The 21,995-nt window shown below is 42.5% G+C and overlaps 2 protein-coding genes across 8 annotated transcripts in view; both read left to right on the forward strand.

The window, feature by feature from the left end:
• The first annotated feature begins 496 nt into the window (after positions 1-496).
• Positions 497-14,629, forward strand: LOC308644305 (zinc finger protein 20-like). 7 transcript variants are annotated; one of them, XM_081285267.1, is made up of 6 exons: positions 497-661; positions 5,023-5,149; positions 5,551-5,611; positions 6,159-6,807; positions 8,702-8,749; positions 13,665-14,629. In XM_081285267.1, exons 1-5 carry the CDS (start codon positions 659-661, stop codon positions 8,711-8,713), a joined length of 852 nt encoding a protein of 283 aa, XP_081141393.1. In that variant the 5' UTR covers positions 497-658; the 3' UTR covers positions 8,714-8,749; positions 13,665-14,629. The 7 variants fall into 7 exon arrangements, 5 of the variants coding, with proteins under 5 accessions (XP_081141393.1, XP_081141392.1, XP_081141394.1 ...); XR_014020960.1 differs by having other exon boundaries at positions 6,159-8,749; XR_014020961.1 differs by having other exon boundaries at positions 6,159-8,749; positions 13,939-14,629.
• A 984-nt stretch (positions 14,630-15,613) lies between these two features.
• Positions 15,614-21,995, forward strand: part of LOC308643298 (uncharacterized protein) — a gene marked incomplete at its 3' end in the record, with an annotated part of 30,359 nt that continues 23,977 nt past the window's right edge. Inside the window, exons 1-3 of the mRNA XM_081283201.1 lie at positions 15,614-15,966; positions 20,610-20,736; positions 20,943-21,003. Coding sequence (XP_081139327.1) covers positions 15,964-15,966; positions 20,610-20,736; positions 20,943-21,003 — 191 coding nt within the window. The 5' untranslated portion in view covers positions 15,614-15,963. The remainder of the gene's footprint in view (positions 15,967-20,609; positions 20,737-20,942; positions 21,004-21,995) is intronic.

Below are 21,995 nucleotides of genomic sequence, written 5' to 3' on the forward strand. Positions count from 1 at the left end.
GTAAAGGAGGACTGCTGTAATATTCTGTGTGTGCTCTGTGTGTATTCTGTGTGAGCAGATGGTGTGACCTGGTTAGAAAGAACAGAAGCAAATAAAATGGACAGGGTACTCACCCAAGATACCACAGTCTATTCTCCAAGACTTCAAGGAGGGTCTGTCAGACTGTTTGAAAAGGAAAGTTATTTATTCAATGCTTGTGACCCCATTTCCAGGACCAGAAGCGGGAAAGACCCACTGAGTACAGTAAGAAGCCGGCGCCAGCTCTGGAAAGGAGGAACGAGTTCTGCTTATCCCGGGGTGAGGCCAGGCTTGTGCCCCAGAAGGCCACCTGGGCTAGCAAGGGCTGTGGCTGGAATCTGTCACTTGGGCTCCACTCAGACACGTAAGGGTCGCTGCCTCTTGAGGGTTCGGGGAGGCTCCTGGATCACTAGTCAATCAGGGCCTCTGGGGCGGGGCTGTATGAACTGTCCAATCAGGAGCGCCGGCAAGAGGCTGGGGAGACGGCCTGAACCTTGGGGATCGTTTATGCGCAGCCGCAGTAGGGGTCTGGCCACCGCTCCCGGGAGAGGCGCCTAGCGGCTCAGCCTTTGTTGCGCTGTGACCTCCGCTGACCTCAGGAGCAGCCGGCAGGACGCCGCGAGACCTCGGAAGCAGAGAAATGGTGAGTGTGGGGGGCGGAGGGGGAAGGAGGGGCCGGCTGGACCCGCGGAACCCGCAGCGGGGACCCGTGTTCTCCGCCTCTGCTCGGGAGGCCGACCGCGGCTGGCGCCGCTGGGCTCTCGGTCCCTCCGCCCCGTGGGGGCTGGGCCGGCAGCCGGGACCCTCTCTGGACAGCTCGCCGCGCAGCCCCGCGTCTGCCCAGACGGTGGCGGCGGGAGGCGTGGTGTGTGTGTGTGTGTGTGTGTGTGTGTGTGTGCGCGCGCGCGCGCCCGCGTGCATGTATGTAGGGCTCCTGCAGAGGAGCTGTGGTGTGTGGGGTCCCCGTGCCTGTCTTCCCTGGGATCTGGGGTGTGTGTGTGTGTCCTGCAGAGGAGCTGTGGAGTGTGAGGTCCCCGTGCCTGTCTCCCCTGGGAGGATCTGGGGTGTGTGTGTGTGTGTGGTGTGTGTAGGGCTCCTGCAGAGGAGCTGTGGTATGTGGGGTCCCCCTCCCTCTTTTCTCCCCAGAGAGGATCTGATTCCCCCTGAATTTTCTAAATATCTGGAAGCAAGGCCTCAAATGCACGACCCTGTCTTCTCAGCATAACTCTTCCTAGGTTTCTCAGTCCATTTTTAGTTGCTCATAACTCAACACCACAGTCTGGGTAATTTATAAAGAAAAGCTTATTTTTAGTTCATGGTTCTAGTCCAGAGTTGAGAGGTGCCATCTGGTTGTTTGCTGGCAGAGCTGGAATAGGCACAGGGCATCACATGTCCAGAGAAAGGAAGTGCCAGAGAGACTTAGCCAAACTGGCTAAGTTTAAAATAACCCATTAATCCATTAATCCATGGATGCATTAATCTATTCATGAGGGTAGGGCTTACTCACCTCTTAAAGGTCCTGCTTGTTGATATCTCATAACAGAGCAGATGGATGCCCATGGCAGGGAGGAATCTCTTGATAAATCCTCACTTAAGTGGCTAAGCCTTTGGGATAGTAAGATTTTTTTTTTTCCCTAACCAGGTCTTTTTTTCTTGAAAACATATTGGTTAGCCCACTTATCAGATGTTGGTGCTGTGGGGACAAGATAGAAATGATTCCTGCCCCCTGGATTCCTTTTGAAGGGATAAAACTATCCCAAAGGACTAGGAAAACCCACCCCAATAAGATGGTGCCATTTCCTTTCCTTTCCTGAAAGGGAAAATGCACTTTGGGCACACAGCAGGGAAGTCTGTTTCCCTTGGAGGGTGGATATTGAGCATGTCAGTTAGCAGGATGGGAGGTGAGGGGAAATGTCCTGTATGGTAGGATGGATTGATTGAACACCAGCACTGCACTCCCTAGCCTTGTCATTTAAGAAAGATTTACTTCTTTGAGCCTCAGTTTTTCAGTGGAACTTGAGAGGTAAGACAAAATATATTCAAAGAAGCAAGAAAGAGGTGATTTCAGAAAAACTTAAATATCTAGCCTTATCCTTTCCTTTAAAATTTTTTATTAACCTTTGTTCTTCTCCATATTGTGTGTAGTACATTTCCCAGATCTGGTCTTATCTTTTGGTTGACTTCAAATGGGATAATAGGACTTAGCCTTGAGAATGCTGCTGGGGATGAGAATCTCAGAGACATGGGGAAAATCACTGTTCCACAGTGGCTGCAGAGAAATAAAGACATTTCCACTGGAAGGTATGGTAGGTAGATTAGTGGATGACAAAGACTCACTGAAACTTGAGTTTGTCTCCATTCCTGGATGAGGAGCTTGGGACAGTGAACAATGAACACTGTTCTCTTTTCTGGTACTTAGACTTAAGAGGCAACATCCAGAAATATTCAAATATAATTAATGCTAGCTAATTTGTTGCATGGAAATGATAATTAAGTTACACTGTAATTGTCTAAAGGGATAGACACTTGTGCTTTTGCAGTTGAGCTACCGGATGGATAAGTGCCTTAGAATTCTTTACCTCCTATATATATAAACAAAGCCTAAGTGATTTTAATAGATTCCTCAAACACTGGTATTTTCTCCCTTAAAAGTAAGTGAATAGTGTTGGTCGAGGAGGAGTTCCGTGCCCAGTGACTTCATGTTAAGGCCAATGTTGAGTCTGCAAATGGAAGTCAGGGAAGGCCCAGTTGTTTATTCCTAGGAACCTGCCTTGCTGGTGTGTGACAATGCAGAGCCCTTGGTACTGAGAGACACTGAAAAAACAAAATAATCCCCACTGTTATGTTTAACTATAGTGCACTCATAAAAACATTTTTTTAAAAGTCATTTACCATTTAAAAAAAGATACGTGGGTATCTTTCTAGGCTCTCTGTCATATTCTATTGATCTAGATCTCTGTTTTTATACCGTCACCACATTGTTTTGATTACTCTACCATTGAATAAGAATTTGAGGATTTCAACACCAATATTCATTCATAAGGGACAGTTGACCGTATTTTTGTTGTTGTTGTTGTTGTTGTTGTTGTTAGCCTAATTTTGGTCTTGTAGGATAAATTTGGAAATGTTGCCCTTCATTGTTTTTGGATGAGTTTGAGTAGGATTGGGGATTATTCTTCCTTAAATGTTTGGTAGATTTTCCAGTGAAACTGTTTGGTTCCAGACTTTCATTTGTTGGGGACAAGGTTGAGGTTGATTACTTTATCAGCCTCCTTATTAGTTGTAGGTCTGCACATATTTTGTATTTTTTCATGACCCAGTCTCAGTAGATGGTGTGTTTCTAGACATTTTTACGCTCCATTCAGGTTACCCTATTTGTTGGTGTGCCCCTGAGACTTCTTAAATAAGGTGTGAAGCATGCAGTTCTGTCAGTTTTATTCTACTGTTGTTATACAGGAGCCCCACTCATGTCATGGTAAACTGTAGGGGAAGGCAGAACATTGCATGGATGTGTTTTGATCTCATTTTTTAGGATGCCTGTGTTCCTGGGTTGTGACTTCCGTAAGTACTCTTCATCCTTATGCCTTAGTTGAGCAGGAAGGTTCCAGAGGGGTGGAGCTGGATGGTACACTTCCCCAGAGGTTTGGCTCTTGCTGTGATTTGGATGTAGTTTGAGTGTCCCTCAAGGCTTCATGTGTTGAAATTTAACCCCTACCCTTAGGAATTAAGAGGATAGACACTTAACCTCACTGTAGTATTTAGAGTTAGAGCCTTTTGGAGGTGATTAGGTAATCAGAGTGGAGCCCCCATGATTGAATCCCTTTGGTTTTATCACCAGAGGGAGATAAACCAGAACATAAACACACACACACACACACACACACACACACACACACACACCTACATCTTGTCTTTTGCTGTGTAATGCTCTGCACTGTCTCAAGACTCTGCTTGTAAGAAGGCCATCACCAGATGTAGGCTCTTGACTTTGTATTCTCAGAACTTTGAGCCAAAAGAAGCTGCTGCTTTTTTTTTTTTTTAAATAAAGTAGCCTGCCTTAGTAACATAAAGCTCTGGTAACATTCCGGTTGATAAGGCCTTTGAGAAATTGTTTTGAAGACTGGACTTAAGAACACATTTCTGTGGGCATATTTCAAAATGACTACTTTTATTTTCTTCCTGCTCAAAGCAGGAAACAGTTTTTAATCTGACCATCACAATGAGAACTGTAATGTTTCTGGAGGTAGAACTCATAAATGAAGGAGGACGTCCTAAGAATGGCCCCCCCTCTACTTTTCACCTCTCAAGCTTGTACCCATTCAATTCAGACTTCAGCAATTCATCAATATGGTTTAGTTCACATTTTCTTTTGTTCTTGTTCTTTTCTTGTTCTCCCTCCCCATCCTCTTATATATATTTTTTACCCTCTGTAATGCTTCACAGAGGTTTCTGAATACAGGTTTTTATTCCAATAAGTTATGATTCTTTTATTAGATTGGTGGGGTCTTTCCCAAAATCCAGATTCTGAATGCTATCAAAGGTCAATACCAGAAGAATGTATGTATGATGTATCAAAATGCATTCTACTGTCATACGACTAATTAGAACAAATAAAAAGGTCGAATATTGAAAGAGACTGTTCTAAGGATATGCAGTCTCAGGACTGCTAATGGTAGGCCCTTCAGTACACCAACACTTTGCTATGACAGGGACTGTAGGTCTTCTGTTCAAAGAGACATTAAGGGTGATCCAAGCTGCACATCTTACTCCATAAACTCATCGATGAGGGGTGTGTACCTGTTCATCTATTGCTTTATGCATAGTTCAAGTCTATCACAATTGCTGTGTTGGAGGATGTGAGAGTGAATAAAGGGTAAATCTGATTACCAAGTAATAGAATAAATATTTTGAGTCCACAGCATCATGTGAACCTATTATGATTTCAGTGTAGATCAACAGTGTTGAGTCTTACCCTTCCTAATTTAAACATGTGGGATGTTTTAGGACTTAATGACCTTTGAGGATGTAGCAGTGAACTTCACCCTGGAGGAGTGGGCTTTGCTGGATCATTCCCAAAAGGATCTTTACAGAGAAGTGATGCTAGAAACCTTCAGGAACCTGACCTCTGTAGGTAAGGGTGATGTCTTTTCCTCACTTAATCAATTAGAGAACAAGTATTTTTTGCTCATCAGTGCTCTTTGGTGATTTGGAATGTAGAAAAAAATTATGTTGCTGAACAAGTCAAGCATGGTCACAGAGTATCATGAATAGAGACTAATAATTTTTTTAAAATGTTGTAATGACAACATTATAAACAACGTTTTTATAATATTGTAATAACAATTATTTTCCTTTTTTTTTTCCTTTTGATTGATTGACTGATTTTTGAGATGGGGTATTTTATGTTGCCCAGGCTGGTCTTGAACTCCTGAGTTCATGTGATTCTCCCACCTCATCATCTTGAGTAACTGGGGCTACAAGCATTCACTACCATGTCCAACTCATAATGATTTTTCTGTGTTTGAATTTTAGGAATACAATGGGAAGACCAGAACATTGACGATGAATACAAAAATTTTAGAAGAAATCTAAGGTAATTTGTGGGCTGGGGATGTGGCTTCAGTGGTAGCGTGCTTGCCTGGCATGTGTGCAGCACTGGGTTCGATCCTCAGCACCACATACAAATAAAGATGTTGTGTCTGCCAAAAAATAAATATTAAAAAATTCTCTCTCTCTCTTAAAAAAAAAAAGAAATCTAAGGTAATTTGTACTAGCAAGAGAAAGCAGTGTCCCTGGAGAATCTTAAAATGATAGCAAATTTTAAAAATGAGAAATTAAACTTCAAATTTATTTATTTTTATAAAATTTTTTCTAAAACTTAAATGTGACATACATATGTTTGCAAAATAGTTCACTTGAACACAGTATTAAGTAATCCAGTGTGGGTGTCACTGTTTTCATAGAAGTTATGGTCTAGCCATTGGCAAAGTGTTCAGTTCATTCATGTTCAGAAGATCCAGGCAGGGCATAAAGCCTATATTTTCACTGATAATGTTAAAAATGTAAATTCAGTATCTTATAAATAAATATAAAATTATTAGTAAACAAACCTTTAGTAATGTGCTTCTCATTTTTTGCAGAAGTCAAGTGATAGAGAGACTATGTGGATATAAAGAAGGTAGTCCATGTGAAGAAATCTTCAGCCAGATTTCAGACCACATTGTGAAAAAGAAAACTCCTGCTTTAAAACCATGTGAAAGCCCTGAAGGTGGAGAAGTGACCATTGGTCATTCATCCCTAAATGGGCATATCACATCTGATTTTGGACATAGACTATATGAGTATCAGGAAAAATCTTATGAACATGAAGAACATGATGAAATCTTTAACTGGACCAATCTCATTCAAAACTATGAAATAACTCATACTGGGGAGAAACCCTATGAATGTAAGCAACATGCAGAAACCTGTGGGAGCTCCAGTTATGTTCAGATACATGAAAGAACTCACAATGGATTAAAACTCTATGAATGTAAGCAATGTGGGAAAGCCTTCAGGAGTTCCAGTTATGTTCAGATACATGAAAGAACTCACAATGGAGTGAAACCCTATGAATGTAAGCAGTGTGGGAAATCTTTCAGCTGCTCCAGTTATATTCGAATACATGAAAGAACTCACACTGGAGAGAAACCCTATGAATGTAAGCAGTGTGGGAAAATGTTCACTTATCTCCAGAGTGTTAGAAGACACATGATAATGCACAGTGGAGATGGACCATATAAATGTGAGGTATGTGGGAAAACATTTCATTATCCCAGTTTATTTCGTATACATGAAAGAACACACACTGGAGAGAAACCCTATGAATGTAAACAATGTGGTAAAGCCTTTAAGTGTCCCAGTTCTGTTCGAAATCATGAAACAACTCACTCTGGTGAGAAACCCTATGAATGTAAGCAGTGTGGGAAAGCCTTTAGTTGTCCCAGTTACATTCGAATGCATGTAAGAACACATGCTGGAGAGAAACCTTATGAATGTGAGGAATGTGGGAAAATATTCACTTGTCTCAAAAGTGTTCGAAGACACATGATAATACACAGTGGAGAGAGACCTTATAAATGTAAGCAATGTGGGAAAGCCTTCAGTAGTTCCAGTTATGTTAGAATACATGAAAGAACTCACACTGGAGAGAAACCCTATGAATGTAAGCAGTGTGGGAAAGGCTTAAGTAGTTCTAATTCCTTTCGAAGACATGAAAAAATTCATACTGGAGAGAAACCTTATGAATGTAATGAATGTGGGAAAGCCTTCAGGTGTCAAAATTCCTTGTATAAACATGGGAAGACTCATAGCAAAGAATAATTGTACAAGTATAAGACGTGATAAAGTCTTCTGTTGTTTCAGTTATGAATACGTGAATGAATTTAATACTGTACAGACACCCTGTGGATCTAAGGGATGTTGGAAAATATTCTCTTGTCCCAGTTCCTTTTGTAAGAATGAAAGAACTGATCCTGAGGAGAAATCCTACCTAAGGAATGCAGGAAAGCTGATAATCACACAGCCTTTCTAACACACACAAGAATGCATGTGTAGAAAACTACTATGAATGGAGTTTGGAAAAGCTTTTAATCCTCACAGTTCAATTCAAAGCCATGGAAGAACACACAGGGAAAGAATATGAACGGTATTCAAATGTCTTCAGTTGGCTTACGTCCTAACAGCATGTAAAAATGTACATTGGGGCTGGGGATGTAGCTTAGTGGCAGAGCATTTGCCTAGCATATGTGAAGCCCTGGGTTTGATCCCCAACACTGAAAAAACTAAACCAACCAAGGAAATTTCAATTTAACAAACATTTCCAAGATTTTTGTGGAAACTACCAATGTTTTGAAATTCTATATATCAAAGAAATATAAAATGCTTGATACAAACTAATTTGGGTATATTGCTCACCAGAAATCATAATTTGAAGGAAATGTTATAAAAGCTGTACCTTTATTAATAATCTTTATCAGTGACTTTCTCTTAAAGTAGATCTCTCTGCTATGGATTTCAAAATCTTATTCTCACAAAGAAATGTTGAACTGAGATAATTCTGTAAGTACCCTTGAATTAATGAGTTCAATAGGTATTTTTTTCTCTTATGCCAGTTAATAATTCTTTTTCTCATTCATTTTATATATGTAAGTTTGTAAGATTCCTGAATGAATTGAGATGTAGTTCTATTATGCAGTAGATCTGATTTTTTTATATAGTTTTAAATTATTCTGTGGTTAATGGAACATTGAAAAATTAGTCTTTGTTAATAGTTGAGTGTTTTGTCAGGTATTTTGGTGTTTGTTGAATCAGGGTCTTGTTATATCATTCAGGCTGGTCTTCAAACTCTTGGGTTCAAGGGTTCCTCTAGCCTTAGACTTCTGAGTAGCTGGGACTACAGGCATGCACCACTGTGCCCACAATTATTGAGAGTTTTGTCACTGAATTGGCAGATTTGGGATATCCCTTTTCTATTATATACTTTCTACCCTTCTTTATTATGGGGAAAAATTTGGTATAATGAAGTTCATTCTCTTCTCATTGCTAATAAATAATTGGCATTAATTTATAAATATGTCAAGTTTATTATAAGTTCTGTGTGAATTTAATCTGTTGCCCTTTACTCTGTTATTTTTTCTGTTAGATGGATGATTGACTTTGGGTTAAAGAGGAAGGACAATAAAAACCTAGGGTGGGAGAATTTTTCTGGATTGAGTTATGTGCGTGTGAGAAATGTTGGGAACTAGTATTTTCCAGATTCCCTGTCCTTTATGGTTCTGTGTTAGAATACACTAATAGACTGTGAGGTAGCCTTAAGTCAGGTTTTGCAGACATCATACCTGGAGATAGCCAGATGTGTTAGGTCAGAAAGATACCTTCTTCCAGTTCCCTTTCCTGACTTTTTGAGTAATCACTCAAGAGTATCCCCCAAACTACCATTGACTATTGCATTTGTATTTTCTCAGTTTTGTAGGTTGCACAGATGTCTCTAGAAGTTCCACGTTACAGGTACATTCACAGTTTGCATTTTCCTGCAAGCCCTGTGTGCACCAGACAGATCAGACTGTCACTGTTGGGAGTATTCTCGGATGCACTAACTCCAAAGTCTATAGATACAGTCTAATCTAATTACATAGACCTTTTATTGCATAGTAAACAACTCTGTTCATATTGGGAATGAGTGTTCCTGATTCTGGTTGACAACTACAAGTGTGCAGTCAAAACAACTACATAGGGCTTGTTCTACCAAACAAAATTTCCAGGCATGTTTCTTAGAAATAGTTTATTAACTGGTATCCAGCAATCTGCATACTAATAAACCAGGACTTCCTTTTAAATTTAGGAAAGAAAAGGGCATTACTGAGGGCTTTCTTTAGAAGTTAGAATACCAAAAGAGAGGATGTTAGACATGGAGAAATAAATTGGAAAAGCATTTGGAAGGGAAGAAGGACGTAGTAGTTCTAACAAGACATATTTTCAAGGAAATGCTTCTGAAACCTTTTGAGTTTTATCTTTTTTTCATCTCATAGTCCAACCCTACTTTGATGCCTCCTTTAGGTCTGGACAATCTTCTAGATCCTTCTCTGTTCCTTGCATGACACCTCTGCAGTGAATCTCTAAAATCCCTTTTTGTGCCTGGACCCTGCACAAAAAGGGATTGTTCTTGGGCACTGTCTCCAGATCCACAAATGAATTCCTGGGATCTGGATCCCTCCATTCCCCACTCCAAGTCACTGATAGCCACCCCAGACCCTCAAGCCCTTTTTCATGTCCTTGAGTTGACCCAAGACACAGAATCCACCTTGAAAGTTTAGATCCCAACCCACATCATCAGATTCTGCCTTGAGATTCAGAACTCCACCTCTGGCCACTCAAGCTCTTCAACTTGCTTCCACTCTCTGACTTACCAGCTGGCTGTGCAGCCTCTGGAGGTGGCCTCCGGTGTAGCCTCCTGCCTATGGGTGATGGGAAAAGAGAATAGATCCTACTGTAATGGATGGGGTTCCCCCTCTTCTCTCTTGCTTCTCCTCCCTCCGCATCTTTCTCCCACTCACTTGCAAGTCCAAAATCTCAGGAGATCTCAGCTTGCTGCTTGAGTTCTCTCCTAGCAGAACACTAAAGACTAGCCAAAGGAGGCTTGGTGAGCAGGTTCTTGTAGGCCTGCTGCTCCAGCTTCAGCCTGAGAATTGCAGAAAAGGGATGGGGTGGGGCTGAGCAGAAGAGGGGCTGTGCTGTAACTGGAGCTGTTCAGGTGCTACCAAGAGGAAAGGTGAAGCAGGTCCCAGGAGAGGCACAGCTTGTAGGTTTAGCTGCTCAGGAAACTGAGGCAGGAGGATTGAAAGTTAGAGGCCATCAACTTGGTGAGATTGTCTCCAAATTTAAAAAGGACTGGGTATTGTGATAGAGCACTGGCCTACCATTTGAGACATCCTGGGTTCAATCCCCAGTACAAAAATGTGGGAGTAGGAAACAAGCTGGACTGAGAGCCAAGAGTAGCCTGGGGAATGCAAGGCTGAGGTCAGGGGTGGGGTGGGTGGGCTGAGCCAAGACTGACGGAGAATCACCCGAAAAGGGGATGGAAGTCAGGAAAAGGGGATGGAAGTCAGGCGGCTGGGTGAACAGGAAGCGTCGGTCCACTTGGAGTTTAGGGCCCTGAAAATGAGATTGGTAGAGCTGAGATCAGGGAGAAGGGGTGAACTGCTAGATGGACTGGGAGGGATCATGGAGGGGAGGGAGGGTCCCTGGAGCTGGGATGACCCAGAAGGGGTTTGCTTTGGCAAGAAGAATGGGGATGACCTATGGGTAGGCGTGGCCAAGCCAAGAGGGGCGGCCTTTGACTGGGGGCGGAGCTGGGCCAGAAGGTGCAGAATGAGGCAGGGAGTGCAGGGCTGAGTGGGTGCCCTAGCACCCACAGTCCCAGCCCTGCTAGCCCAGCAACAGCTGAAATAAATTTAGGACAGCGTCCGACACCACACTCCGAGCACCTGGCTAAACATTGACCAGATACAATGAGAGCCTTGGAGAGAACTAGGGAGATTGAGGTCAGGTGGAAGTGAGTGGGTAGGGGATTGGAGAGGGACTCAGGGAAAACCAGGTGAGTTGAAGTCTTCAGATGCTCGAGGGTAAAGGTCTGGGAAGGGAACCGAGAAGGAACAGGAGTTGGGTCAAGAAACGTTTTTAGGACAGGGAGGAGACAAGGACACAACCTGGGGTATTGCACAAGCGTTCTGGCCAGGTTGAGGGCAAGGGATTGATAATGAGGAACTTAAAAGGGTGGGTCCAAGGCTTCTAGTCCACATCTTATGTCCTGTGGGGACACCTGGCAGGTGACTGGAACAGGGGAGAGGCCAAGGATCACGGTGGGAACCAGACACTATAGTATGAAGGTATCACAGGCCAGCTGTGGACACCTGAGTGAAGACAAGGGCAAGTGCCTGAGGGCGGGTGTAGCTGAGTGAAAATTGGTAAGATAAAGGCCTCGTGGGGTGACCTGTGTAGGAACCAGGTAAAGGTGTGGTAGGAGGACACTCACCTGCACAGAGCATTGCCTCACTCACCCGTGGGAGCTGTCTTATCCCCATCCTGTGTGTGAAGGTGTCCAGTTGAGGCACTGTTGCTCCCCATTCCTGTCTCGGTGCACAGGTGGAACACAGAAGAAGAAGAGGTGTGGCTGAGAGGAGGGATGTCCAGGTGATGTGCTGATCCCCATTTACAAATGAGGATCTGGGGAGGGGCTAGGCTGGGAGTCTGAGACACCATGATATTAGTACAGTTGTTACCTGAGTGTAGTTTCCTGCAATGGGCTCAGTCTGCCATAGGTTACAGGCAGGTGGTAGTCTCCCCCAAAGAGAGGTAGGCTGGGGTCTGTCAAGCCAGGGGATTGGCCTCCTTATTCCTTCCTATCTCTTTCCTCCAACACTCATTTTCACCATGTGCCTCTGCCACTGTCCAGATTCAATCTTGCCACCTCTCTCCAAGCTCGTGTCCTCTCTGAGATTTACCAGCTAATGTTACCTGTGTAGAAACATCCATCTCTGCATCATGACAAAGCAACTGATGACTTCCCTTCTCAGCCATCACTCCCCCTTATGAAGGTGACCCCCACCTAAGCTGCACCTTACCTCTGGCCTACTTTCCATTGTACAGCCTCCAGCCTGTAGCACAGTCCTTTGGCAGCCACAGCATATTAGTTCAATTCACAAAAGCATTGGCTTCACCTAGACAAGCCTTCAAGGTAGGGCTGCCCTTAGCTATGTGGACACAGCCCTTGCTGTGGGGTTTGTAAGATTATAGTCATACCCTTCTTATCTACAGATAGAATTCTGTGGTTTCAGGTACCATGATTATCATGGTCTGAAAATATTAAATGGAAAATTTCAGAAACACTCATAAATTTTAAATTGTGTGCTGTTGTGAGTACCTTGATGAAATCTTGTGCCCTCCTGTGCCATCAGTTATTTCACTTCATCTCATCAGGTAGTCATTGTATGATGCCACATCATCACTAGAAGAAGGGTGACTACGGAATAATGTGGCACACTGAGAAAGAGACCACATTATTATGATATTTTTACAGTGTACTGTTATAATGGTTCTATTTTATTCTTAACTATTGTTAATCTCTTACTGTGCCTAATTTGTAAATGAAACTTTATCATAGGTATGTATGTATAAGTACTATCCATTTTTTCAGGCATCCACTGGGGAACATATCATCTTGGATATGTTTATTGTAGAGGAACACACTGCTCATGTTAGACTGGCTGGTATCACCAGGATGATGGGGATAGGATAGAAGTTGACTAAGGAGAGAGGCAGGGCTATGCAGTTTGACCAGAAGACACTGAGCACATACATTGCCCAAGAGAAACCACTCTTACACTTCCAGCTCTAAATTGCCCTGGTCCTGGGAAGTCTTCCAACTCTCCCATTCTGGGTTCCCCCAGCTCCTGTTCTTCTTACCCGTGCCTTCATCTGTGCCTGACTCTTCATTGGATCGAGTGTCTTGAGGGAGGAAAAAAATGTCTGACTCATCTGAAATCTCTGGAACAGAGAGTATGATTGGAATGAATGAGTGCTGTAGACCTAGGAAAAGGAATGCACAGAAAGGGAATCAGAAGGGACTTGGTTGACAGACCCAGCAACTACTATGTGCCACATATTCTACATGCATTAGACTTGATGTCCACACATATTGATAATGTATTATAGTGGAAACTAAAAGTCAAAAAATGTCACTTGTCCCACTTCAGAAAGCTATCTCCAGATTCAGAGTGTTGTAAACAGTTAAGGAGACTATCACACAGATAGGAAAAGAGACAACCAAGTGCTGGTCAATCAGATGATATCTTGGTGACAGCCAGGACTGTGCAGACCTACTATGGCATCTATACTTGATTACTTCTTTCTGAGCCTCAGTTTCTACTTTCTTAAAGTGAGGTTGACCAGATGACCACTCTTAGATGTGAGGTTATGTTATGATTCTTTGTCATCTTAAGTGTCCAGTGGACTAGACTCTGGCTTTGGGAAGACAAGGTCAGGTCTGACAGTCTGGAGCTAAGGAAGAGATCTTTCTCCAACCTAACATGATCTGTGTCTTTTCACAGAAATGAGAACATAGAGGAACCAGCATCATGGATGATCCGAAGATGGTCAGGATGTTCCACCATAGTCACTAGAATTACATACTATAGGGCGGATACCTACAGAAGTGGTCTATGAGAAGCAGCAACGCTGCTGTCCATGGCCAATCTCCATCCATCTCTGTGCCTTAGCCTTAGGTCTTTTTTCTCTCTGGCCCGAGTGCCAGAAGGATCAGTGAAGAAAGAGTTTATGGAGCCTAGTATTCTTATATTCACAGACGTCTTGTCCCTCTCTTAGGTCCTTTTCAGATTTCTTCTATGCTGAGAGAACATACTGTCAATTGTGTTTTCTGAAAATTCCGGTCCAGAGCACAATAGAGCTACCTGAAACATTGGGCAAAGGAATGATATGGCTGCCTCATTCCAAATGGAATTTGGCCTGAACTTTCAAGATGCCCCAGCCTTTTACCTGGACTCCTACTTTCAAAAGTGATGACTCTCTGGGAATCATCAAGACCCCATATAGCATATGCCCAGTATGTATTTCCAGGTTTCCCTCTCATACTTAGCACACCTCCACAGCTTTGCTCAAACTGTTCCCTCTGCCAAGAACACTATTCCAGCATGTCCTGGGAAGCTCTTTGTCCTTCAAAGTCCTCCAAGTGAATTGCCAGTTCTTCAGTGAGCCTAGTCAGATTCACACTTCTTCTGTGTTCTTACAGCCTCTTGCCCTCTTATTTTCTCAGAGTCAATAAATGTCAATTTCATGCTCATTTGATATGGAAATTTTCGGGGTGCTGGGAGTCAGCAGTGATTAAGAAGAAAAGAGGGCTGGGGATGTGGCTCAAGCCATAGCGCGCTCGCCTGGCATGTGGGCGGCCCGGGTTCGATCCTCAGCACCACATACAAAGATGTTGTGTCCGCCGATAACTAAAAAATAAATGTTAAAAAATTCTCTCTCTCTCTCTCTCTCTCTCTCTCTCTCTCTCTCTCTCAAAAAAAAAAAAAAAAAAAAAAAAAAAAAAAAAAAAAAAAAAGAAGAAAAGAATTCTCTGTCCTCTGCTTCTCACGATTCAGTTTTGGAAGCTCTCCTGTATCAAGAGATGACCAAATGGTCAGAGTTACAACGAGAGGCCCAGACATCTATAGGGGCTAAGTGTAGTTCTAAGAGCTAGCTAGGGGCTTATGGAAAGTGTCTGGAGGGAGTGATGTGTAAAATGGGAACGGAAATGCATGCACTTGTGATTCAGATGAAGCAGGCAGATGGATGGGGAGTTTCCAGGTAGAAGGAACAGCAAGTGCACAGACAGGCTCAGGGTGACAGAGCTGGTGTGTTTGGAATAATGGGATGTCCACTGAGCTCTGGCCAGGTGAAACTGGCTGAGGGAGTCCTGATGAAGGCAGACAGGTCAGAGTTCAAGAGCACAGATGACCACGAAGTCCACTTGAAAAGTTTGTTCTTAGGGAAGTAGGAAACCCAAAAAACTTTTAAATGCGTTCAGAAATAATCTTTGCTATCTCTGAACATATCCATGGGTGTTTGTTATTTCTAATTTGGAGTTCTCATGAAGCCTACTATGTTTCCTTAGCAGGTAATCTCAATGGGCTCTTTGGGTCTACCTGGGAATGTAATTGCTGGGTCATAGGAGAGGCCTCCATCAGCTTGCATAGATACTGCCAAACATGTTTCCAAAGTGTAACAGTGGGTTGGTTTTAAGCATGAATGATTGGCCAGATTTCTGAGTAGAGAGAGTTCTCTGGCTTTTATGAGGAGACCAGACTGCAGAGGACAGTGTGGGCTTAGAGAGACGCAGAAAAGGTGGCAGTGGGCACCGTCTGGAATTCCTTGAGCATGCTTATGACCCCATTTCCAGGAGGAAGAAGCGAGGCCGCTGAGTTACAATTAAGAAGCGGTTGACCGCTCTGGAAAGCCAGGAGCAAGTTCCACTTATCCTCAGCCTGAGCCAGGTCTGTGCTGGGGAGGAAGCAAGGCCGGGTAAGTGTTGTAGCCAGAATCTGCCATTTTTGCTCATCTCTGCCAAGTTAGGGGACCGCTCCTGTCGCTCGGGTCCTGGGGAGCGGGTCCTGGATCACTAGCCAATCAGAGGCGCGGGGCGCGGGGCCGTACGAACTGTCCAATCAGGAGCGCCGGCGGCGGGAGGGGCGGACCCAGACTCCGAAGGGTCCGCATTTGAGGCGCCGCCGTGAAGGGCGGGCGGTCAGCTGTTCTGAGAGACGCCAGCGCCTCAGCCTCCAGCGCTTTGTGACGTCCACTGACGCCAGTTACCGTCGAGAGGACTCCGGGCGACCCTGGAAGCCGGAAATGGTCAGTTTTGGGGAGCGGGCAGAGTGGGAAAGGAGCGCTGGCGGGAGGGGCGGAGGGACCCGGCCCCCCACGTCGGCCCCGCCGCTGGCGTCGTTCGGCCCCCGGTCCCTCCTGCCGCGCCGTGGGGCTGACGTGACCGGGACCCCGGCGTCCTGTCCCATCCCTGCGTGGCGACTTGGGCCAGCCCGGAGTCCTGGTCTCACCAGACTGCGGTGTCGGCGGGAAGTTCCCGGGGAGACGCGGGAGGAGCTGCGGGATTGGGGAGCCGCCAGCTTTTTCTCGTTTTCCCCCGTGGCATACTTAATTGCCCGGAATTCCTACATGTTTGCGAAGGAAGGTCTCAAATCCACAATCTTCCAGTGCTTCTTAGGGCTGGCTGCCAGTCAGTCCCTGGGGTGCTTCTCCGACTCCTTGGAGAGGGGGATCTTCCGCTTCAACACGGTTGGGGTTGAGGTGGAAGAGGAGACGAGTTGCCCTCTCTGACACATTGGTACTGTCCTTACTTAGACTGTTACTACACCTGGTTTTAAAAACCGAAGTGATTGACATAAGTGACCACCTGGAAGGAGTATTGCAGTGAAAAAGCCCAACCGTATGGTTTGCAAGCACATAAAGGCAGAAGAGGGCTTTTCTTTTGTAGGGAGTAGGAAAGAAGAGTAGGGAAAGTTGGGGGAGAGGAGAACTTTCCCCCTGAGGTCCGCCTGTGCTTGGGTAAAGCTCTAGAGGGGTTTATGTGCTGGCTCAGGCTGAGGTGGGTCAATAGGCCTGGAAAAAGGAGAGATACGAGGAAAGTTTGCTTATTTAAGTGTTTTGTTTCTACTGATCAGTTTAGTTATATATTAAGCCCAAAGTGGGAATTTGTAAAGTGTGTATCTGGCCTTGTTGGTTTAAAAAAAAAGGGGGGGGGGGGACATTATCTAAGTGTAATAGGGAGAGTGTTCGTTTGGGGTAGGATGTTTCTCCAAATCAAAGTATTGGAGGTAGGAGATTTTTAATCACTGCTCTTTATCAAGATTAGAGCTCTTGGTTAAAATTCAGCATTTTATGCTGTTTGCTTTTATATTCACGGTATCAGTCTGGTCAGAGTGCAATGTATGTTAATTTGAGAAAACCTGTGAGGTACAGTCTGAGAGAAAGACACCTTTGGTGTCTAACTGCTGGAGAAAATGGCTTATGAATTTGAGGTTTTATTTTGGTGTAGAGTATAATAAACAACAACAACAACAAATGGTCTTCATCCCAGCTTCTGGCAAGCTTAACCCTTGGAATTCCTAAACAGTAGGAATCTCTTTGATTAGTTATCATAAGCCTCTTTCAGGCAGTGTCTGAATTTATGCTAATGAGGAAACTCAAGGTGTTACCTTTCTTTAACTTCTGATGGGAATTGGTGACCAGACAGAGCAAACACCTGCTTTGAACTGGCATCTGCAGTGGAGACAGTGGTCAGACTGAACCCTGAATTTGTCAGGACTGTGCTAAATCTGGGTGGTATCAGAATTAAATTGTGGGACACTTTCTTGGAGAATTGGTTGGTGTTGAGCAAACAGCACACCTTTGGAGTCAGAAATGATGTCGTCGATAAAACAACAGGTTGGAATTTTCCAATTGCTTTGGGTGATAGTTTGGTCACTTGTCAGAATTGAACCTGTGGAGGAGGGAGATTTTTTATGCTGAGAGGAGGGGCAAGTATAGTGTGGGGAGATTCCAGAATTCCATTTCCTGGCTACTCAGGTTTCCTGCACATTGTGGGAGGAAGCCCCCCTGGGCTGCAATTGCACAGTGAGAGTGGTCTATAAATATAAGAGTGTGTTTGACCTGTGAAACCTATTGCTTTCTTTTGTTTCCTTGATATAATTGTCCTTCTCAAAAAATAGCAGTTTACTTCACCATTTAAGAATTTTCCTTTTTAATTTAAGTGCAGTATGGTGATTTTCTTGTTTGGAACCTGAGAGTGGGATGATGAGTTTCATACTAAATTTAGGTAAGAATATAAATATTGGAGGACTCACCATGCAGGTGAATAAATAGGTTACTTCTGGTGTGTCTTCCTGATTTCATCTTTGTTTGCACCCAGAGATGACCACAAGATGCAGTTTTTGGTATTCTTTATAGCTTTCTCATGTGTTTTATTACTAAGCAGAGTTTTTTTAATTACTTTTTTATTTATATATGACATTGCAATTCCTATTACACATATAGAGCACAAATTTTCATATCTCTGGTTGTATAGAAAGTATATTCACACCAATTCGTGTCTTCATACATGTACTTTGGATAATAATGTGTAGGTGATAGAGTGATGGATAAATTTAAAGGCATTAGAGATTTTTTTTCTTTTTCAGTATTGGTGATTGAACTCAGGGGCACTTTTATCACTGAACTCCATCTCTAGTCTCTTTTTTTTTCCCTCTTGAGATAGGGTCTCATTAAGTTGTCCAGACTAGTCTTGAACTATGATCCTCCTGCCTTAGCTTCCCCAGTTGCTGGGATTATAGGCAGGGGCCACCACACCCAGCTAGTAAGGAATTTTGGTAGCATATGAATTTATCATCTGACTTTTATATGTGGTGCTGAGAATCAAACCCAGTGCCTCAAACATACTAGGCAAGTGCTCTATCACTGAGCCACAACCCCAGCCCTAGTAAATCTAATTTTTGTCCAGCTATTATAAACAGCATCTCTATGTTTATATTTTGGTTTTGTCGATGACATCTGGTGTTGAACATTTCTTATGTAGGCTTTCATGTTATATTAAATTGTTTCTCTCTCCTGTATAAATAGTGTTGTAATTTTTAATTTCAAATCCAGTTGTTTGTATTTGATATGTAGGAATGATGGATTTTGAAATATTAAGCTAGTGAATACCACCTTACTTCTCCAAGTTTAGAAGAGTTGTTGATTTTAAATTTCTTTGTTTTTCTTCTGTGGACAAGAATGTCCTCTTCTATATGCTTCCATGCTGTTCTAGAAAGTGGAAAAATGTTAATTCCTTTTTTGGGTGTTTGGTGACAGTATTTAACCCTCAACACTCCTTCCCTTTGAGCCTCACATCAAGATAAAATGATGAAAAGGCTGGGGACTCCTTTTTTTTTTTTTTTTTTTGGAGCTGACAGGAAACTCAGACCAGGTTAGGTAAGCTGTCACTTTTCTTGTCCCAAAGACTTTAAACAATCAGCCAGTGCATTGTGGTGAATGCCTGTAATGCCTGTAATCTTCCTGAGGCATGAAGATTGCAAGTTTGATACCAGCTTCAGTTTTGCAAGGCCCCAAGCAATTTAGTGAGATCTGGTCTCAAAATTTAAAAAAAAAAAAAAAGAACAGAAAAAAAAAGATTTTAAACATCATTAGACATTTTGTTGTCAAGTCAAAAGTGTGTTTTTGGAATTATAGAATTTTGTACATATGTATGAGAAGTGACATCTTCGTAATATTGAGCTCTTTCTAAAAACATGGGCTATCTTTTCCCTAATTTCATTGTTCCTTTACATCTCAAATAAAAACTATAACATTTTTCTTTTAGCCTAGTGCACTGTTCTCCATGAGTCAGTATTTAATTAAGGTTTGCCTATAAGAAACAATTACGAACTTCCAAAGTTGTCTCTGTACAATCACAGATGATGTGCTCAGTTCTCTAAGTAACAAGTTGTGACAAGAGGTGTTAAATAGTATCTACCAGACTTGCTCATTAGAAATTCATCATCCATAGTGTATTTTGGGGGCTTATCAGGTAGGCTTCCTCTGATGAACCTGTCAGAAACTTGCAAACATTCACAGGGACAATAGGAGTTAGACAAATATCATGTGGTGGCAGAAACTGGTTAGGAACAGCTAACCCCTCTTTAAAGGTAGGCTGCTGAGATCTATCCCAAGAGCAGTTCCCAAACACACCAGCAAAGGTCAAACTCTGTTCTCAAGCATTTCTGAGAACATGCAGTCTCAGTACAGATGCTGTTAACTCTCTTGTGAACACTGAGTAGTAGCAGTTTGTTGTGAGAGGTGCTGTGCACACTCTGTACAAAGAGAAGTTGTGTGACCCAGCAGCATGACAGGTGTTCTTGTTCTTCTGTCACTTTACTAAATGGTTCCCTAGTCTAGTGTCAGAATTAGTGTGATGACCAAGAAGTGGAATGAACATTTTTTAAATTTGTTATTTTTAATTTGTTATTTTTAATTATACATGACAATAGACTATGTTGTGAAATATTATAAATACGTGGAGTTTAACTTCCTATTCTTGTGTTTGTACATGATGTGGAATTACCCTGATTGTGTATTCTTATATGATCAGAGGAAAGTTATGTCCGATTCATTCTACTGTCTTTTCGATTCCCTCCCCCCTCCCTTCTCTTCATTCCCCTTTATCTAACCCAATGAACTTCTATTCATCCATCCCCCACCCCTTATTGTATGATAGCATCCACATATCGGAGACAACATTTGGCCTTTGGTTTGGGGGATTGGCTTATTTCATTAGCACGATAGTCTCCAATTCAAATGCTGTAATGTCATTCTTCTTTATGACTGAGTAATATGGAATGAACATTTAGAGAACATAGAATCATGTGATCTTACTATGTAGTGAATATGGATTTCCAGTAAAGAAAGTCTCACCTTTCCTGCTGGAAATGTGTGGGATGTTTTAGGAGTCAGTGACCTTTGAGGATGTGACTGTGAACTTCACCCTGGAGGAGTGGGCTTTGCTGGATCCTTCTCAAAAGAAGCTGTACAGAAATGTGATGCAGGAAACCTTCAGAAACCTGGCTTCTCTAGGTAAGGGAAACATCATTGTCTTATATAATCAATCAGAGAACAAGTGTTTCTTGTTCATCAATGTTGTTTCATGATTTGGACTAAGTAAAGGAAAACTTTGATGAATATTCCAGTCATGAGCACATTATACCATGAACCTACCTAGGATTTAATAATTTTTCTATAACACTGTAGTAATTCATAATGATTTTTTTGTCTACTCTTAGGAAGAAGACAGGAAGATGAGAGCATTAAAAATGACTACAAAAACTGCAGGAGAAATCTAAGGTAATTTACACTCACAAAAGAAAGCAGTGTCCCTCAAGAATCTTGGAGTGACAGGAAATTTTAAAAATGAGCAAATGAGGAAAAATAACTTCAGCTTCAAACTGATTAAATCTCAAAATATTTTTTAAAATGCATATAATTTGAACATCCATAATTGAAAAATCCAAAATAAAAAAGATGTTCCAGTGTTGGAAACATGTGAAGCACCAATATCATGTCAACACAAGTGACATTTTTCTGATGTCTTAATGTATATGAACTTTGTTCCATGTTATTAAAAATTATGTATGAAATTCCTTGCAGGTGTGGGTGTAAGGTATATATGATATAAAAGTAAATTTTGTGTTTAAGGTGGGGCACAGCTTCAAGATCTCATTATGTACATGCAAATATTTCAAAATCCAAAATGGATTTGGTCCTGAAATTTTTGCATAAGTGTTATGGTTTGGATGTGCGGTGTCTCCCAAAAGTTCATGTGAGACAATGTAAGAAGGTTTAGAGGAGAAATGATTGGGTTATGAGAGCCTTAACCCAATCATGCGTTAACTGAGTGATAACTAGAGGCAGGTAGTGCATGGCTGGAGGAGGTGGGCATTGCGGGTGTGCCTTTGGGGCATATATTTTGTATATGGCAAATAGTGTCTCTCTCTCTCTGCTTCTTGATTATCGTATGAGCCAGTTCCTTCCACCACACTCTTCCACTGTGATGTTAAGCCTTACCTCAAGCCACAGCCAGTTGTTTATGGACTGAGACCTCTGAAACCATGAGCCCTCAAATAAACTTTTCTTCCTCTAAAGTTGTTCTCACCAGGTTTTTTTAGCCACAGCAGTGAAAAGCTATCTAAAACAATAAGGAACACTCAACTGTATTTCAATGTGATATAAACATTCAGTGTAGTCAAATAATTACCTGGGAAATAGTATTAGAAACCTCATATGAGCTGATATAGTGATTCCTGCCTGTAATCTCTTGTGAAAGAAATAAGAAGGAT

This window comes from Spermophilus citellus (genome assembly GCF_964194105.1).
Source record: "Spermophilus citellus genome assembly, chromosome: 3".
Classification (NCBI taxonomy): domain Eukaryota; kingdom Metazoa; phylum Chordata; class Mammalia; order Rodentia; family Sciuridae; genus Spermophilus; species Spermophilus citellus.